General features: G+C 39.6%; 1 protein-coding gene across 7 annotated transcripts in view; it reads right to left on the reverse strand.

Moving 5' to 3' along the window:
- LOC117325187 overlaps positions 1–14,864 on the reverse strand; it is a 52,476-nt gene extending 37,612 nt beyond the window's left edge. The window contains exons 1-6 of one of the 7 annotated variants that reach the window (XM_033881188.1): positions 14,551–14,856; positions 10,751–10,925; positions 8,231–8,411; positions 7,745–7,885; positions 6,300–6,429; positions 1,857–5,114 (exon numbers count right to left, since the gene is read on the reverse strand). In XM_033881188.1, coding sequence (XP_033737079.1) covers positions 4,969–5,114; positions 6,300–6,429; positions 7,745–7,885; positions 8,231–8,411; positions 10,751–10,839 — 687 coding nt within the window. In that variant the 5' untranslated portion in view covers positions 10,840–10,925; positions 14,551–14,856 and the 3' untranslated portion in view covers positions 1,857–4,968. Of the gene's footprint in view, positions 1–1,856; positions 5,115–6,299; positions 6,430–7,744; positions 7,886–8,230; positions 8,412–10,750; positions 10,926–11,061; positions 11,201–12,799; positions 12,926–13,265; positions 13,324–14,355; positions 14,379–14,550 lie in introns of those variants that run through there. The other 6 variants (XM_033881187.1, XM_033881192.1, XM_033881189.1 and 3 more) reach the window with 6 other exon arrangements.
- Positions 14,865–20,577: the final 5,713 nt, after the last annotated feature.

Genomic DNA, 20,577 nt, shown 5'->3' on the forward strand with positions numbered 1-20,577 from the left:
GACTGGTGTTAACATGACATAACAAACCAGTCTGGTACAGTAGTGTGTGTGACTGGTGTTAACATGACATAACAAACCAGTCTGGTACAGTAGTGTGTGTGACTGGTGTTAACATGACATAACAAACCAGTCTGGTACAGTAGTGTGTGTGTGACTGGTGTTAACATGACATAACAAACCAGTCTGGTACAGTAGTGTGTGTGACTGGTGTTAACATGTCATAACAAACCAGACTGGTACAGTAGTGTGTGTGACTGGTGTTAACATGACATAACAAACCAGTATGGTACAGTAGTGTGTGTGACTGGTGTTAACATGACAGAACAAACCAGTATGGTACAGTAGTGTGTGTGACTGGTGTTAACATGTCATAACAAACCAGTCTGGTACAGTAGTGTGTGTGACTGGTGTTAACATGACATAACAAACCAGTCTGGTACAGTAGTGTGTGTGACTGGTGTTAACATGTCATAACAAACCAGTCTGGTACAGTAGTGTGTGTGACTGGTGTTAACATGACAGAACAAACCAGTCTGGTACAGTAGTGTGTGTGACTGGTGTTAACATGACATAACAAACCAGTCTGGTACAGTAGTGTGTGTGACTGGTGTTAACATGACATAACAAACCAGTCTGGTACAGTAGTGTGTGTGACTGGTGTTAACATGACAGAACAAACCAGTCTGGTACAGTAGTGTATGTGACTGGTGTTAACATGACATAACAAACCAGTCTGGTACAGTAGTGTGTGTGACTGGTGTTAACATGACAGAACAAACCAGTCTGGTACAGTAGTGTGTGTGACTGGTGTTAACATGTCATAACAAACCAGTCTGGTACAGTAGTGTGTGTGACTGGTGTTAACATGACAGAACAAACCAGTCTGGTACAGTAGTGTGTGTGACTGGTGTTAACATGACATAACAAACCAGTCTGGTACAGTAGTGTGTGTGACTGGTGTTAACATGACATAACAAACCAGTCTGGTACAGTAGTGTGTGTGACTGGTGTTAACATGACATAACAAACCAGTCTGGTACAGTAGTGTGTGTGACTGGTGTTAACATGTCATAACAAACCAGTCTGGTACAGTAGTGTGTGTGACTGGTGTTAACATGACAGAACAAACCAGTCTGGTACAGTAGTGTGTGTGACTGGTGTTAACATGACAGAACAAACCAGTCTGGTACAGTAGTGTGTGTGACTGGTGTTAACATGACATAACAAACCAGTCTGGTACAGTAGTGTGTGTGACTGGTGTTAACATGACATAACAAACCAGTCTGGTACAGTAGCGTGTGTGACTGGTGTTAACATGACATAACAAACCAGTCTGGTACAGTAGTGTATGTGACTGGTGTTAACATGACAGAACAAACCAGTCTGGTACAGTAGTGTGTGTGACTGGTGTTAACATGACATAACAAACCAGTCTGGTACAGTAGTGTGTGTGACTGGTGTTAACATGACATAACAAACCAGTCTGGTACAGTAGTGTGTGTGACTGGTGTTAACATGACATAACAAACCAGACTGGTACAGTAGTGTGTGTGACTGGTGTTAACATGACATAACAAACTAGTCTGGTACAGTAGTGTGTGTGACTGGTGTTAACATGACAGAACAAACCAGTCTGGTACAGTAGTGTGTGTGTCTGGTGTTAACATGACAGAACAAACCAGTCTGGTACAGTAGTGTGTGTGTGACTGTTGTTAACATGACAGAACAAACCAGACTGGTACAGTAGTGTGTGTGACTGGTGTTAACATGACAGAACAAACCAGTCTGGTACAGTAGTGTGTGACTGGTGTTAACATGACAGAACAAACCAGTCTGGTACAGTAGTGTGTGTGTGACTGTTGTTAACATGACAGAACAAACCAGTCTGGTACAGTAGTGTGTGTGACTGGTGTTAACATGACAGAACAAACCAGTCTGGTACAGTAGTGTGTGACTGGTGTTAACATGACAGAACAAACCAGACTGGTACAGTAGTGTGTGTGACTGGTGTTAACATGACATAACAAACCAGTCTGGTACAGTAGTGTGTGTGACTGGTGTTAACATGACAGAACAAACCAGTCTGGTACAGTAGTGTGTGTGACTGGTGTTAACATGACAGAACAAACCAGTCTGGTACAGTAGTGTGTGTGACTGGTGTTAACATGACAGAACAAACCAGTCTGGTACAGTAGTGTGTGTGACTGGTGTTAACATGACATAACAAACCAGTCTGGTACAGTAGTGTGTGTGACTGGTGTTAACATGACAGAACAAACCAGTCTGGTACAGTAGTGTGTGTGACTGGTGTTAACATGACATAACAAACCAGACTGGTACAGTAGTGTGTGACTGGTGTTAACATGACATAACAAACCAGTCTGGTACAGTAGTGTGTGTGACTGGTGTTAACATGACATAACAAACCAGTCTGGTACAGTAGTGTGTGTGACTGGTGTTAACATGACAGAACAAACCAGTCTGGTACAGTAGTGTGTGTGACTGGTGTTAACATGACAGAACAAACCAGTATGGTACAGTAGTGTGTGTGACTGGTGTTAACATGACAGAACAAATCAGTCTGGTACAGTAGTGTGTGACTGGTGTTAACATGACAGAACAAACCAGTATGGTACAGTAGTGTGTGTGACTGGTGTTAACATGACAGAACAAACCAGTATGGTACAGTAGTGTGTGTGACTGGTGTTAACATGACAGAACAAACCAGTCTGGTACAGTAGTGTGTGACTGGTGTTAACATGACAGAACAAACCAGTCTGGTACAGTAGTGTGTGTGACTGGTGTTAACATGACAGAACAAATCAGTCTGGTACAGTAGTGTGTGACTGGTGTTAACATGACAGAACAAACCAGTATGGTACAGTAGTGTGTGTGACTGGTGTTAACATGACATAACAAACCAGTCTGGTACAGTAGTGTGTGTGACTGGTGTTAACATGACAGAACAAACCAGTCTGGTACAGTAGTGTGTGTGACTGGTGTTAACATGACATAACAAACCAGTCTGGTACAGTAGTGTGTGTGACTGGTGTTAATATGACATAACAAACCAGTCTGGTACAGTAGTGTGTGTGACTGGTGTTAACATGACATAACAAACCAGTCTGGTACAGTAGTGTGTGACTGGTGTTAATATGACAGAACAAACCAGTATGGTACAGTAGTGTGTGTGACTGGTGTTAACATGTCATAACAAACCAGTCTGGTACAGTAGTGTGTGTGACTGGTGTTAACATGACATAACAAACCAGTCTGGTACAGTAGTGTGTGACTGGTGTTAACATGACATAACAAACCAGTCTGGTACAGTAGTGTGTGTGACTGGTGTTAACATGACATAACAAACCAGTCTGGTACAGTAGTGTGTGACTGGTGTTAACATGACATAACAAACCAGACTGGTACAGTAGTGTGTGTGACTGGTGTTAACATGACAGAACAAACCAGTCTGGTACAGTAGTGTGTGTGACTGGTGTTAACATGACAGAACAAACCAGTCTGGTACAGTAGTGTGTGTGTCTGGTGTTAACATGACATAACAAACCAGTATGGTACAGTAGTGTGTGTGACTGGTGTTAACATGACATAACAAACCAGTCTGGCACAGTAGTGTGTGTGACTGGTGTTAACATGACATAACAAACCAGTCTGGTACAGTAGTGTGTGTGACTGGTGTTAACATGACAGAACAAACCAGTCTGGTACAGTAGTGTGTGACTGGTGTTAACATGACAGAACAAACCAGTCTGGTACAGTAGTGTGTGACTGGTGTTAATATGACAGAACAAACCAGTATGGTACAGTAGTGTGTGTGACTGGTGTTAACATGTCATAACAAACCAGTCTGGTACAGTAGTGTGTGTGACTGGTGTTAACATGACAGAACAAACCAGTCTGGTACAGTAGTGTGTGACTGGTGTTAACATGACAGAACAAACCAGTCTGGTACAGTAGTGTGTGTGACTGGTGTTAACATGACATAACAAACCAGTCTGGTACAGTAGTGTGTGTGACTGGTGTTAACATGACAGAACAAACCAGTCTGGTACAGTAGTGTGTGTGACTGGTGTTAACATGACATAACAAACCAGTCTGGTACAGTAGTGTGTGTGACTGGTGTTAACATGACATAACAAACCAGTCTGGTACAGTAGTGTGTGTGACTGGTGTTAACATGACATAACAAACCAGTCTGGTACAGTAGTGTGTGTGACTGGTGTTAACATGACATAACAAACCAGTCTGGTACAGTAGTGTGTGTGACTGGTGTTAACATGACATAACAAACCAGTATGGTACAGTAGTGTGTGTGACTGGTGGTGTTAACATGAACATATGGGAGCATACATGGATGTTTTAGGTCATAAAAATTATGTCTTCAGTATCATAACGTAGATCATTATTCCAATATTCATTGTATCAACATATCGACAGCTCTGTGCTCAGTGCTACATTTCATGCTAAGTTATCAATATTATGATCGAAATGTTGACATAATGTTTATATCTTTTTTATACTGGAGGTATGTCATTTAACTGATATATATTTACATCTCTCCCATTAGAAAAATACAAGTCTAGAATACAAGGAAAAAATCAATCAAGAGGCACCGTAAGTACATATACATTATTGTGTGTATACACACAGATATAGCACCATTTTATATAAAGAATATACAGACATTGTTCTCATACAGAATAGTGGTTTAACAAATCAACCAATCAGATCATGAGTTCGTAGACAAAGGTCCTGTTTAATAGAATTAATATCAAAATCACGTACTAATTTCATCAGTCTACAAAGTGTTGGCTTTTCGTGTGTTTATCTAAGTGATTCCTTATGAATGTTTCCATTTGCAAAGATAATAGAAAAATTTCCTTCTAAACAATAAAGCGTACCAACGCCATTGTCTCTGTTAAGTACGACGTGGGTTTATGGACATGTCTATCAACCACTGATGCGCTTCATGGTTTCCAGTTGGACGATAACACCAATGAGACTGAGGACACTGAGGACAGAAAGGCACACAATGGGGTAGATAATGCGACTCCTCCAGTACGACTTTGTACAAAGCATCACCACCATACCTTTTCCTGTAGGAGACAATGGGGAGTATCGATTGGTTATATTTGTATACTTTCCTTACCAACTTCGTATCATGGTTTCAATTCAACTTAAAGATAATTAGCACGATTATAATTATATTAGTTATCTGGTGGTGAGAAACTTACAATAAACAGATGAAATCACACATCCCTGACATGATGTCAATAAAGACGTGTATATCGTACAAAGTCAAACTGTAACAACTGTTCAAAAATTCAGGTCTGAAGTGTTATCAGATGAAAAGACATTGGGGTAATTTTCATGATCTCTTAATGTAGAAATAAATAACATCCAATTTAAGAATAACACTTTTCTAGCATATAGGTCAAGGGAAAGGTGAATGAATAGCAAGTTTTGGATATTTTATAAATGCTCCTTAACTTGCATTCTTAATGGGAAAAGTAGCTAAGTAACATTTCTTGAATTCTCTATTATTTAATTAAGTTAAGGAACTCCCTTCAGCTTAAAAACATTGATATGAAGCCGGAGCCAGCATATTTTGTAGAGGTATCTTCCGTTCATTTTTCTGCCAGCTTTAAAAAATGGAGATTCTAACAAAGACTAAGGGGAATAACTCATATACAATTCCTCAAAATAAGGAAATGTAACACAGAGCTTGTATCGTTTTGAATCGGCCCGTGTATAGGCTGACGTACCAGGAATTAGTGGCATATCTCGGAGATACTTTGTCCAAGTTTGATAACATTTGATGAATAATAGTAGTAGAGATGAAGCATACTATGCTTAGTATGAAAAATTCTATCAGACACATTTAATACATAATATGGCGGTCAGACGATTTCAGTTGATGCATTATCCTCGATGTGAGAGTAAAATACAGTAGACAATTAAACAGTAATGTCATTCCTTACATACACAACCCTAAAATGAAATGAACAAATGACTTAGTGAACACTGGGACTAGGTAGGTACTATAGATATATTCCAGACATTATCACTCAGAGAAATAGCACAAGTCATGGTATTTCGTACTGACAAACAGGTGTATCACAAATATTCATCAGCAAACCTACTATAAAACAAGAAGTGGTTATCAGTGAAATAAACATTTTGCAGCGACACAGTCCCAGAAGTTAAGAAGTGATAAGATAACCACGGTTATGATATCTATAACGATGAGTGCTTTTCAGTGTCATGGTGAATGTACTTACCTTGACGTATAACGATTTCCTGTTGAAGTTTTCTCCTATGCTTCAGATTTAGAAAAGAAAGCTGTTCAGTGTTGTTGGATCTAACGTCAAAAAAGTAATTTTGGTAACCCTGATATCTATCCGCGGTTGTCTGTAACATAATATTAAATCAGTATCATTGTGTAGAATTTCTCATCGCTAACACTTGTTTAACAAGTGTGATTGCTGCAATTGGGCCCAACCACAGAAGATTAAGATGCAGCAAAAGATATATCAGGGGGATATTGGCGCCCACGATTAAATGATCTTTATTGGTTTTATGTGAGACTAATCTTTTCTCTACTTTAATGATTTGATAACAAGGTGATCCTCTATAAATGCCCAAAAGAGATTTACGAGGTACTCTCAGTAAATTGGAAATGGCAAAACTAAACTTCAACTGTCGGCAATTTTGTTTTCTGTATTAGACTCAAAATCAAATGGACAAAATTAGGGACCAAAGGTAACCTACATATGAAAGTTTGAGAAAAATCCCTCTCTGTACCTCTCAAACAAGAGTACCGCGGGCGGAACAATATACGCTGTCGAATGCCACATATTGCTATATACCATCTTGCATAAAAATAAGATTCGCATCACCTTAAAAGTCTCTAGCTAGTATGCTAGAAAGTCAATGATTGTCTGACCGGGATAGAAAATTAGAAAAAAAAAGAAAGAAAAAAAAAGAAAAAAAAAGAAGCAGAGCGGAAAAATATAAAAGAAAAGAAAAGGAATATTCTAAAAAGACAGCACTAGGAAAAGAGAAGAATCAAAACGAAAGACAGCTCTTCCAACTGTGTAGGAAAAAACCTCAATAAGCCAGAACCATGAAGGCAAAGATATCCTTAATAACAGGGCAGAAACTAAAGGAAATACAAGACTATGACCAAAACAAACAAAAAGAGGGGAAATGAACATAAACATACATGTAAAGACCAGAATGCAGCAGAGACAACAAAAATGGATATATCACCAGGAACAGAGCGGATACATCAGGAATAAAGCAAGAAATAACAAGACAAGAGGAAGACAATATTAGGATTCATGAAACGAAAAAACAAGACAAGGGGGAAGGCAACATCAGGAAAAAGGCAAGAAAAAACTAAACAAGAGGAAGGCAACATTAGGATTCATGAAACGAAAAAACAAGAGAAGGAGGATTAACTTGATAGAGAGGTAAAACAAAACAGAAAACTTCATCAGGAAAACTCCAACAACGAAACATTACAACGCTGCAAGACGTACAGGAAATCCGGACATCGCATGTAGAACAAGCCGTTATGTCTCAATCCAAATTCATAAGAATATTAACGTCAACAAAACATGTAAGGTGATACATTAACAACTCTTTATTCTACACATTTAATAGGATCAAGGACATACAAAAATGATACATTGACATCTTTACATTTGCCTATGTACCTTACCTCTGCCAAACACAGCATCCGCCTGACCTTCTTTCTGTTTTTGGTGATTGCATATATAGCAGTGATGTGATACATAAGCAGGACACACGAAACTGTGGTATTGACGATATTTATAACTGTATTTTCACAGTAACAGGCAATCTGTGAAGAAAATGAACAGCCATTCTTCAATACAATTTACCTGAAATAACAGATATAATTTATTGAATTTCATGAATGTTTATAAGTCATTCTTCACAGCTACTACCAATTTTTTCAAAGAACGTGAATCTCCAAAAGAAAACATTAAATTGCATACATCCAGCAGTTGAGTGTTTAGAATCAATTCAAAAGTCTTACAACTCAAGCTCACAATCATTGACGGACTACCCGGCTAATTTGGGAAATGACATCCCAGACCTAAAATCGAGTCCAATAACACGCATTAACTATCAGAATTATTGATTGTGGAGATAATGAGGCTAATAGTTTATATCCAGGACTTACTGGGATGACACAGCAGGAATAGACACACAAGAAATACCACGTGACAAGGGCAAACACGTCGCCGATATTGCTGTTCGCGCCGCCCACCGGAAGTACCCGGAATACACGTGGTTCTTTGGCGTCATTGGCTGCCTTCAGGAATTCCGCGTGAGTTACCAAGGTGTTGTGACATATATAGGGACTGCAATCATAAAAAGACAAGTACGAGTGAGCTGGCCTGCTATCACAACAACAACAACAACAACAACAACAACAACAACAACAACAACAACAACAACAAAAGCAAAAATGACGCTTAGCTACTGGTTAGGGGTGCGAGTATCTTCTGATGTATTTATGAGGACTGGAGATTTAATTCAGTCATGATTATGCAGAGGAGACCTACAACAACCAGAGTCATATGACGAGAGACTAACAACAACCAGAGTAATATGAGGACGAGACACTTACAACACCAAGAGTCATATGAGGGCGAGACACTCACAGCAGACTGGGCCATATGTGGACGAGACAATAACAGCAGACAGGGTCATATGAACACGACACACTTACAGCAGACAGGGTCATATGAGGACGAGACATTTATAGCAGACAGGGTCATATGAGAACGACACACTTACAGCAGACAGGGTCATATGAGAACGACACACTTACAGCAGACATGGTCATATTAGGAGACACACTTACAGCAGACAGGATCATATGAGAACGACACTTACAGCAGACAGGGTCATATGAGGACGACACTTACAGCAGACAGGATGATTGTTTTTGTTTTTTGTTTAACATCCTATTAACAGCCAGGGTCATTTAAGGACGTGCCAGGTTTTAAAGGTGGAGGAAAGCCGGAGTACCCGGAGAAAAACCACCGGCCTACGGTCAGTACCTAGACAGGATGATATGAGGACGAGAGACTTATAAGTGTTACAGCCTATACTGAAATAAATATAGGCTTCGTACTGATTGAGTATTGATATTAAATACCTGTATTTTATTTATGTATGCCAGAAGGTATTAGATAGAGTCACAGAGTAGTAAGAGCTGTGCTATTAAGGTCTCATGTACACGATTTTCAATAAAAAACGTTAATACACACCCTCGGATAGGTGTGTTAAAATGAAACTCTACCACGGTTCAATACCCAAGTTAATAGTGTTTAAACCAAACTCTTTCAGGGTTCAATAACCAAATTGATACACCCTGGGAAAGGCGTGTTTAAAACAAATCTCTTTGTTCCATACCCAAGTTATTACACCCTGTATGAGGTGTGTTTAACCAATCTGAACCAGGGTTCCATACCCAAGTTAATACACCATAGGAGAGGTGTGTTTAAACTAAACTCTTCCAGGGTTCCATACCCAAGTTATTACACCCTGTGTGAGGTGTGTTTAAACCAAACTCTTCCAGGGTTCCATACCAAAGTTGAAACACCCTGTGTGAGGTGTGTTTAAACCAAACTCTTCCAGGGTTCAATACCCAAGTTGATACACCCTGTGTGAGGTGTGTTTAAACCAAACTCTTCCAGGGTTCCATACCCAAGTTATTACACCCTGTGTGAGGTGTGTTTAAACCAAACTCTTCCAGGGTTCCATACCCAAGTTGATACACTCTGTGTGAGGTGTGTTTAAACCAAACTCTTCCAGGGTTCCATACCCAATTTGATACACCCTGTGTGAGGTATGTTTAACCAATCTGAACCAGGGTTCCATACCCAAGTTAATACACCCTAGGAAAGGTGTGTTTAAATTAAACTCGTCCAGGGTTCCATACCCAAGTTATTACACCCTGTGTGAGGTGTATTTAAACCAAACTCTTCCAGGGTTCCATACCCAAGTTGATACACCCTGTGTGAGGTGTGTTTAAACCAAACTCTTCCAGGGTTCCATACCCAAGTTATTACACCCTGTGTGAGGTAAGTTTAACCAATCTGAACCAGGGTTCCATACCCAAGTTAATACACCATAGGAGAGGTGTGTTTAAACTAATCTCTTCCAGGGTTCCATACCCAAGTTGATACACTCTGTGTGAGGTGTGTTTAAACCAAACTCTTCCAGGGTTCCATACCCAATTTGATACACCCTGTGTGAGGTATGTTTAAACCAATCTCTTTGTTCCATACCCACGTTAATACAACCTGGGAGAGGTATGTTTAAACCAAACTCTTCCAGGGTCCCATACCCAAGTTGATACACTCTGTGTGAGGTATGTTTAAACCAATCTCTTTGTTCCATACCCACGTTAATACAACCTGGGAGAGGTATGTTTAAACCAAACTCTTCCAGGGTTCCATACCCAAGTTATTAAACTCCGTGTGAGGTGTGTTTAAATCAGTCTCTTTGTTCCATACCCAAGTATATACACCCTGGGAGAGTTGTGTTTAAACCAATCTCTTCCAGGGTTCCATACCTAAGTTAATACAGTGTTAAAGCACACTTCATCTCGGTTATTGTATGCCATTATATTATCATGCTACTGTAAAACTAGTCAATTATTGCCTTTCTATTCCATAGTATTACGTACCCTTCTCGGAAATTGACCAGAGCTGCCCTGTCTCTGACTTCCAGTCGATGACTAGGACGCTCCTCAAGGTTAATATTCGTGGTGTCCATTCGTCATTTCTGTGTGACAAGCGTCCCGGTTGTTTATAGTCTATTTTCGTTCATTACTGATTTTAAATGCCGCGGCATGCACAATTCTGAAATATTAAAAATTGACCTAGTAAATGTATTTATACAAGGCTAATACAATCACAGACCATCTGGAGCATCGGTCCTGGTATAGCTTGTGTAACATATCATCGAATATCAATGTTAATAGGAAAATATACGTACACAAGATGGTTAACGAGTGGTTGGTTAGTCGACCGTCACAACATGTCGTCCTTGAGGTTTAGATCAAAATCACCATGTTTGTCTATCTAGGGTATGTCCTATAGCTAACATGACCAGGTATGTTATTGTCGACCTATGCCACTCAGACCAGTACGATATATATACATTTTATACTGCACATCTAGATGTAGCTACCATTGACTCACTGGTGCATGTATGCATTGCCGAAAAGCTGCTGACCGGTTTCACACACGCGCATACATTGCGTTCTGACCTCGTTAGATAATAACCAGCACATTCAGTAAACATAACACAAAATTTAAAATGAGATATGCATTATTTTATATCACATAAGTTTGGGTAGAAGTACAAATTAATGTCTTATCACTCCAACTAGCCTTACAGGGCAAATGTTTGTACTGTTCCCTATATGCTTGTTTTGCATTTGGATGAAATAAAAAACTAAAACAGGGTAAAATCAGGCGTTTATCGAACGTGCTCGGGAAGCATTGTGGACTAGCCACGTCGGAAGGCTTATCCTCATGACTTACTTCGAGAGTGTCAAACGTTATAGCAGGATGCTTCACTCAGAATCGTTAAAAACCAGTCATAATAAATATCGCGACTTTATGCTCCCCTGGTTTACATTATACATGTAGACTGATATCGTTTCGGAGGATTTCCTACGATGAGAATATATCAGTAAATCGAAACTTCGCCCGAACAATTTTTAATTGCCTTATATCAATTGCATGTCAAGTCACAGGTGTCTGCATCTGGTTAATATTAATAAAAAAACTATTCCCTACTCCTACTTTATCTAAGGGCTAATATTTTTCTATAACTACAAACCAGACGCCTGTGGTCAAGTGTTGTGTTTAGTCGGTATTCTGATATATTCATCCAGAGACGTCTATATCATATGTGCTTTATATACATGTATGTCTCTGATTCATCGATTCACAGGTAAAATTAGTTTTAGACTGATCACATTTCATTAAAATGAAAAAGTAATGGAAGCAGTTTGGTAAACTGGTGGAAATGCTGTTTATCTGAAAAGTGTAATTTGATCAAATAATTTTGAAATATAAAATAATACCTACACACCTGTTCTTCTGAAGGGTCTGTGTAGTATACCTTTCTATACTATAGTTTCGTCCTCATATTTATCCTGGCTGTTGCGAGGACATTTCCACCTGACAGCATGAAATGCACATGCCTGATTTTACCTGTATATTGTACAGGCCATGTGTTCCTGCTTGGATTGTACATCCAGCCTCGTCAGCCTCATAAATCTAATAGTTGTGGTATATCTAATAGGTATGTATCCCTTCATTCTGGACATTTTAAACACCCCCTTACATCGCTATTGTAAAGTACATGACTACCTCAGGAGGACAGATGTATAGTAAAAAAAACTGATTTGCAATGCAGTAGATGATGAATGTCATTTGCCATGACTGCAATTGTTTTAACATACGATATTACTTCAGTTTTTTATGCAAAAGACATGGCACGCCTGAAACATGCCTACAATATCTACAATAAAATATGCCTGGTATGAATATCATGTAAGTGTTGTAGCTGACTATCTGATTTATATCAAGTTCAAATCGTGTATAGTTTCACTCCACACCAATGTACACACGAAGTATATATACCGTTTTGAAATGCCTTACTGTAAACGATACACCCACACAGCATAGAAGTAGTTCAATCCTGTACACAGAAGGCTTACCGTAGTTAGCACTCATGCATGTCACCACATCATCTTTCTAGTACACGTGTACGTTAATTTCAAATAAGATCGTCGTGGGTATATATGTGACTGGGGGCACCCCATACCTTTGTCGTCTATACATAGGCCAGATAACATTTGGGGTCGCGTAGTAGGTAGTGCGAGGTCTATTGACCACTAGGTTGAATGTTCATATTGAAAATGTTTGGTTTCGTGGTGAATTGCTAGTGATAGGCTGCTCCCATAAGCACACAAGAATAGCGACTTATTGCTGATACATGTATATCAGAGTTAACAAGAGACTATGTATTACAACACTAAATTAATTTAAAATTCATTTCATTGACCTTAAACAGGAGACCAAGAAGCGAATACAGTATACGCTTATAAAAGGCCGTTAACTGCTATTGCTAAATTAAAACAAACACAAAAATATAATTGATGTCGGCTGCCTCATACTCCTTACCCGACACTCTCCCATACCACGTATAACCATGCAGTCCGCAGCCTTCCGTACCCGTTCTCCCGTACACGCTCTCCTGTACTACGTACCCGACACTCTCCCATACCATATACCCGACACTCTCCCATACCATATACACCATACTCTCCCATACCATATACCCGACACTCTCCCATACCATATACCCCACTCTCCCATACCATATACCCGACACTCTCCCATACCATATACCCGACACTCTCCCATACCATATACCCGACACTCTCCCATACCATATACCCCACACTCTCCCATACCATATACCCAACACTCTCCCATACCATATACCCCACACTCTCCCATACCATATACCCCACACTCTCCCATACCATATACCCCAAACTCTCCCATACCATTTACCCCGCATTCTCCCATACTACATACCCCACACTCTCCCATACCATATACCCCACACTCTCCCATACCATGTACCCCACACTCTCCCATACCATATACCCCACACTCTCCCATACCATATACCCCACACTCTCCAATACTATATACCCCACACTCTCCCATACCATTACCCCACACTCTCCCATACCATATACCCGACACTCTCCCATACCATATACCACACTATCCCATACCATATACCCCACACTCTCCCATGCCATATACCCGACACTCTCCCATACCATATACCCGACACTCTCCCATACCATATACCCCACACTCTCCCATACCATATACCCTACACTCTTCCATATCATATAACCCACACTCTTTCATACCATATACCCGACACTCTCCCATACCACATAACCCAAACCCCATACTCTCCCATACAATATACCCCACACTCTCCCATACCATATACCCCCACACTCTCCCATACCATATACCCCACACTCTCCCATACCACATACCCGACATTCTCCCATACTACATACCCCATATTTTCCCATTCCACGTGCACGTGCCCAACACTCCAATACCACGTACCCCGGTCCATCCCATTCTTTTCAATAATATCGATGAACCTCTATTTCTATCGATTGTAACCCTTCTCGTCCGATTCCACGCTATACCGTAACACTAGTCGACTATATACCCCGTTCTTCTTCCTTCTTCCCAAGCACGTCCCCATACCATTCTCTCTGCACATGACAACCCTGATGGTTTTGCTCATCTAATTCTCATTTCCCATGTCGACATCAACATCAGCCTATAGCATTTATTGTAGCGGGTCATGTGATATAGGCACGTACGTACACTGTACGTGCACTTATAAACAACACAGACTTACATAGTATACGTACCATACCCGGTGGTGGAACAGGTCGGGTGCATGGAAGCAATAAAATCACATATCCGGATATACAATGTTTACGTCAATAAATCTATCGGCCATATATTACGACGATTGTCTAAAATTAGACACCCACAGTCTACTGAGTAAAACCATACACACATGGAAGTTTACAAGTAGGGCTGTACTAAGATGTTTTCCTGTTCGTCATTCAGGCCAATGTAATCCTGGCCGTTGTAATGTACATAAACTACTGTATCTTTTACCCAGATCCACTGTAAGACTACTGTATTCTATTTTGTTTGTAGTAAGTAATTAGGTTTAAACACGGTTGACTGCTCATTAGATAATCTTACCCAACGTTTCAGGCTGAGTCATGCACGGTACACTGATCATGACTGATCGCCCAATAACAATGGATTACAATACGTATTTAACTTGCCCAGAAAGAGAGATCTGTATACTACGGAGGCCTGCGTATACCGGAACTACTATAGCTACATGAAGTATGTCATAAACAGTCGGCCTCCTTGACAGGCCTAGAAGAGGTGTAGTCCAAATCACCAATCAAAAATCAATATACTCAGTTTTGGCTACATTAACATTGCATGTGCGTAGGAATATGCTATGGTGGCATATTTCTGTCATCGATTTGCCGACTTACCACTTAAAGATGTCGACATATTTCCGAGATGTCGTCAACATCATAAACAAATATGTCGACATTATTCGAAAAATATGTCAACTTATTAGCTTAAATACAGAAATATGCCACCAATGTGCTACATAATTTGAAAGTTTCCGAAAAAGAAAATATTCACTTTTATTAGGGTATCCTGTTTTTTGTTTTGTAATATTTGTACCTTGTTGTATGAAAAGACATCAGTTCTAGCATCTAGTCATCAATGATAGACGTGTAGATCGGTGGGTTGAATTGGCCGACAGGTTTTTTTGTCTCCCATAATCGCTGCCGTGAGCTGTGTGCAGGTGACGTGAGGGATCGGTGGTCGAGTTATCCGGTACGAATACCTGTATCCTTTTTTTCAGTTCGTTTTTAGTCAGGTTCAACGTAAACTTAAGCTAAACCAACTCAGTCTATCTCCCTTTGGAATCGACAGACAAATACGATATCATTATTCAATAGAAAACAGTCCCTAATAACTAGCTGGACGCGACCTCTGCCTGCCTACTGCGCATCTCAGGTTCCTAGTAGTCATACAGCTCGCCAGAATGACTGACCAGGGAATTTCCTACATTGTACATCCGAGCACTATATCCTCCATCCCTGCTGTTGTTCCTCTACTAGCTGCTGGTATTTCTGTTACTTCGATTCGTTGGTCTTCTCCATCCTGTCTTCCAATCTAGACCAGCACCAATACCAGCTTGGTGCTGCGGAACCATAACACGATGTCTGGGCGGAGTGGTGTTGAGGCCACCTCTACTGGGAAACTCAACCTCTGGTGAATGCCTTCCTTTGCTGTTACAACTATTTCGCCTGGTTCACGCTACATTTCCCTCCTGCTCCAGAAGCTGACACATATCGGTCCTTTGGAAAAAGTACACTTCCGTCTGGCGCAGTCAAAACTTACTGCCATTTCCTTAAGGACCTGGTCCTGCCTCCATGTTGACCTTCTATCAGCCAGTGCGATATTGCATGACGTCAGAATATGTACCAGGTTAGCTGACTTCCCACAAAGTTCACAAGCAGCATTGTCCTTAATCAACCAAGATAACAGGTTGTTTGTACTCTGCAGTACATCACATGTTGCCTTCAGAAGAAATCCAAGCTTGTACCCTTCCATTTTCCAAATATCGCACCGGCCAGGATATCTCCCGCTCTCTCAGAGTTGATCCAGCTACCTTGCTCATGCTGACTGATCTCACTTGTCTAGTCTCCTCAAGTTTCTGCCGGATGCATTTTTATACAAAGGCGTCCTGATGCCACAGTTCGAACGATAACCCCGTGCTAGAGTCTTGACTCTGCTTCTTTCAGTGCCCGTTTGGTGTCATTCATGTCCGTGTCGCTACCATAGCTCTTATGGCCTTGCCGTCTACACTGTCACACAGCAAAATGAACTGTCGCACGTTTGTCACCTAGAACTCCTCTATCACGGATTTCTGAGCTAAACAAGCCTACACTGCTGAAACTACGATGTAGCCTCAGCTACCGCCGAAGGTAACAGTTGATCATCTTCCCCTTTGCTTCTACATACATATTCGTACATTGTGTACGAGCATTGCCCACAAGAGTGGCAAAAATACCATTCTAGTATATGTACATGTATGCCTTGAACTTCGCCGAAATGCTACTTTCATCGACTGCCTTCACCCATTCCACCGTCTGCCTTCTCATTTCATCGACGCTGATCTTGTCTTCCAATAAACCACCAAACAAATTGCCGATCCTTCATTGGATACTGTGTTGCTGTTGGTATGTCCTTTTCCCTGATATTGAACCTTCGTATCACCTTATGAGACCCTGGGAATTGTTTTTCATGCGTACTCATGTGATCGTTTCTTCCAGTTCTGTAAGGGTCCACCTTCCTTCCACCATAGTCCAGATGTTACCGTAATATTGTCAATGGAAGCTCTTGTTGGTAGTTGTCTGATTCTGGCCGCCGTGTAAGGACATCTGCTCTTCTTCACGACAGCTTTGACACAATCAAGTTCATGGCTGCTGCAAAGTGTATCACAGATATGCAGTCAGTGACTATACCAATCTCAAGTCTCTGCCAAGCAGTTGAATAATTGCCTACTTTGAAACGCATCTAGAAGTGGTCTAAGTAGTCCATAGGTAGCCTGCTGTGCTTCTCCAACATGTAATATCATTCCATGACCAGATTGACTAACTTGACTAACTTGTGACACCACCCTTGTTCTCCCTTGCCTACCGATTTGGTAAGTATGCTGGTGTGATCCAAAAGCATTCATTTACTCCGGGTATACCTCCTTTCTGCATCGAGATGTCTATATGTACTTTTTACCCAGCATTTACTTCGATAGGATGGCAAGCATGACATCCCTTTCAAGAGAGAATGATTCTGAGCTGGCTGATGTCCTTGGAGTATAAGTGGTGAATATTTTGCTTTGACATCATTAGGCAAAGTTGACTGGAATGCAATGAAGCAGTGAAGTGAATGATAAAAAGAGCAAAGTGGCTGGGTTCAGAGTAAAGGTCAAATGTCCCATAATTGTTAAATACATTGTTTTTACTAAATGAATCCAACCCGTCTGGCTACATGTCAATGTCACAAGGTCAGAGCTCAAGGCAAGATCGATGTTGCAAGATTAATTGTTTCTATCAAATCCATTTGTTTATAATGAACTGGGTGTTTGTTCACAAGTCTATCATTAATCACTAGAGCCTATAACTTTAGAAAGTCTGTAAAATGAGGTCTGCCATTCAATGGTTGATTTCACAGACCATAATACAATATTGGTTAGCTCTTGCACAGCATTTCAAGACCGCAAGGCCAGTGTGGTCACAGTTCCGATATTTTACTGATCAATTCTGATATTTTACTGATCAAAATTTTACAAAAACAAATAAATCCCTACTTGTGAGATAAAAAAAAGTAAAACTTGAACAAATTTAATTCAATTTCATTGTTCTAGTTGAAAACACATAATTGCATTGACTTTATTTGTATGAAATATTTACAGAATCACACATTCATAGAATAAATGCAAATCATATTATAATTTTATAGGTGTTCACCTGGAGGAAGCCTACAGCCATGCTTCCCTACCAGGTGACCTAAACTTATAACAGTAATTAGACCTAAACCTATGAACTGGACATGATGAGGAAAATCCCATTTTGTAACAAGGAAACTATTTTCCAAAACAACATTTTATTATAGTCAGTGGTGAGGAATTTCTATCTATCATATATAAATCTTAATGTCGGAAATAGTTTTGTTTTTAAATTGATTTTTAAGATTCATATATCATGTATTTTTTCATCCCCACCCTATTGGTGAATCATTTAGCGGTGAACAAAGTGTATGAATTTCTTTACATATTCGTGTGAAGCATATAATATCCAAGGAGTTTTGATTGATACATTAATACATTATGTAACTTTGTCTATATCTGTGTTAATAAACATAAATAAACACAATTTTTTTTTGTAAAAATAGCAATCACACGTCTAATTAATTTAATAAAAACTAGCACATCGATGTATTAACATATATTACCAATTTACATTGGTAGTTCAGGGACGTACATAGACGTATACAGGTACTTACCTGGAAGTTATAGTAGATACTTTACAGTAGAGTTACTAACATTATCATTTTACTTTAATACTTTAATGTACAGGTACGTCCCTGGGATGGTAGAGATACTTTACAGTAGAGTTACTATCATTTTACTTTAATACTGTAATGTACAGGTACGTCCCAGGGATGGTAGAGATACTTTACAGTAGAGTTACTAACATTATCATTTTACTTTAATACTGTAATGTACAGGTACGTCCCTGGGATGGTAGAGATACTTTACAGTAGAGTAACTATCATTTTACTTTAATACTGTAATGTACAAGTACGTCCCTGGGATGGTAGAGATACTTTACAGTAGAGCTACTATCATTTTACTTTAATACTGTAATGTACAGGTACGTCCCAGGGATGGTAGAGATACTTTACAGTAGAGTTACTAACATTGTACTTTAATACTGTAATGTACAAGTACGCCCCTGGGATGGTAGAGATACTTTACAGTAGAGTTATTAACATTGTACTTTAATACTGTAATGTACAAGTACGCCCCTGGGATGGTAGAGATACTTTACAGTAGAGTTACTAACATTGTACTTTAATACTGTAATGTACAAGTACGCCCCTGGGATGGTAGAGATACTTTACAGTAGAGTTACTAACATTGTACTTTAATACTGTAATGTACATTTACGTCCCTGGGATGGTAGAGATACTTTACAGTAGAGTTGCTAACATTGTACTTTAATACTGTAATGTACAAGTACGCCCCTGGGATGGTAGAGATACTTTACAGTAGAGTTATTAACATTGTACTTTAATACTGTAATGTACAAGTACGCCCCTGGGATGGTAGAGATACTTTACAGTAGAGTTACTATCATTTTACTTTAGTACTGTAATGTACAAGTACGCCCCTGGGATGGTAGAGATACTTTACAGTAGAGTTATTAACATTGTACTTTAATACTGTAATGTACAAGTACGCCCCTGGGATGGTAGAGATACTTTACAGTAGAGTTACTAACATTGTACTTTAATACTGTAATGTATAGGTACGTCCCAGGGATGGTAGAGATACTTTACAGTAGAGTTACTATCATTTTACTTTAATACTGTAATGTACAGGTACGTCCCAGGGATGGTAGAGATACTTTACAGTAGAGTTACTAACATTGTACTTTAATACTGTAATGTACAAGTACGCCCCTGTGATGGTAGAGATACTTTACAGTAGAGTTACTATCATTGTACTTTAATACTGTAATGTACAAGTACGCCCCTGGGATGGTAGAGATACTTTACAGTGGAGTTACTAACATTATCATTTTACTTTAATACTTTAATGTACAAGTACGTCCCTGGGATGGTAGAGATACTTTACAGTAGAGTTGCTAACATTGTACTTTAATACTGTAATGTATAGGTACGTCCCTGGGATGGTAGAGATACTTTACAGTAGAGTTATTAACATTGTACTTTAATACTGTAATGTACAGGTACGTCCCTGGGATGGTAGAGATACTTTACAGTAGAGTTATTAACATTGTACTTTAATACTGTAATGTACAAGTACGTCCCTGGGATGGTAGAGATACTTTACAGTAGAGTTACTATCATTTTACTTTAGTACTGTAATGTACAAGTACGCCCCTGGGATGGTAGAGATACTTTACAGTAGAGTTATTAACATTGTACTTTAATACTGTAATGTACAAGTACGCCCCTGGGATGGTAGAGATACTTTACAGTAGAGTTACTAACATTGTACTTTAATACTGTAATGTACAAGTACGCC

The sequence above is a fragment of the Pecten maximus genome, chromosome 4 (genome assembly GCF_902652985.1).
Source record: "Pecten maximus chromosome 4, xPecMax1.1, whole genome shotgun sequence".
In the NCBI taxonomy this organism is placed as follows: Eukaryota; Metazoa; Mollusca; class Bivalvia; order Pectinida; family Pectinidae; genus Pecten; species Pecten maximus.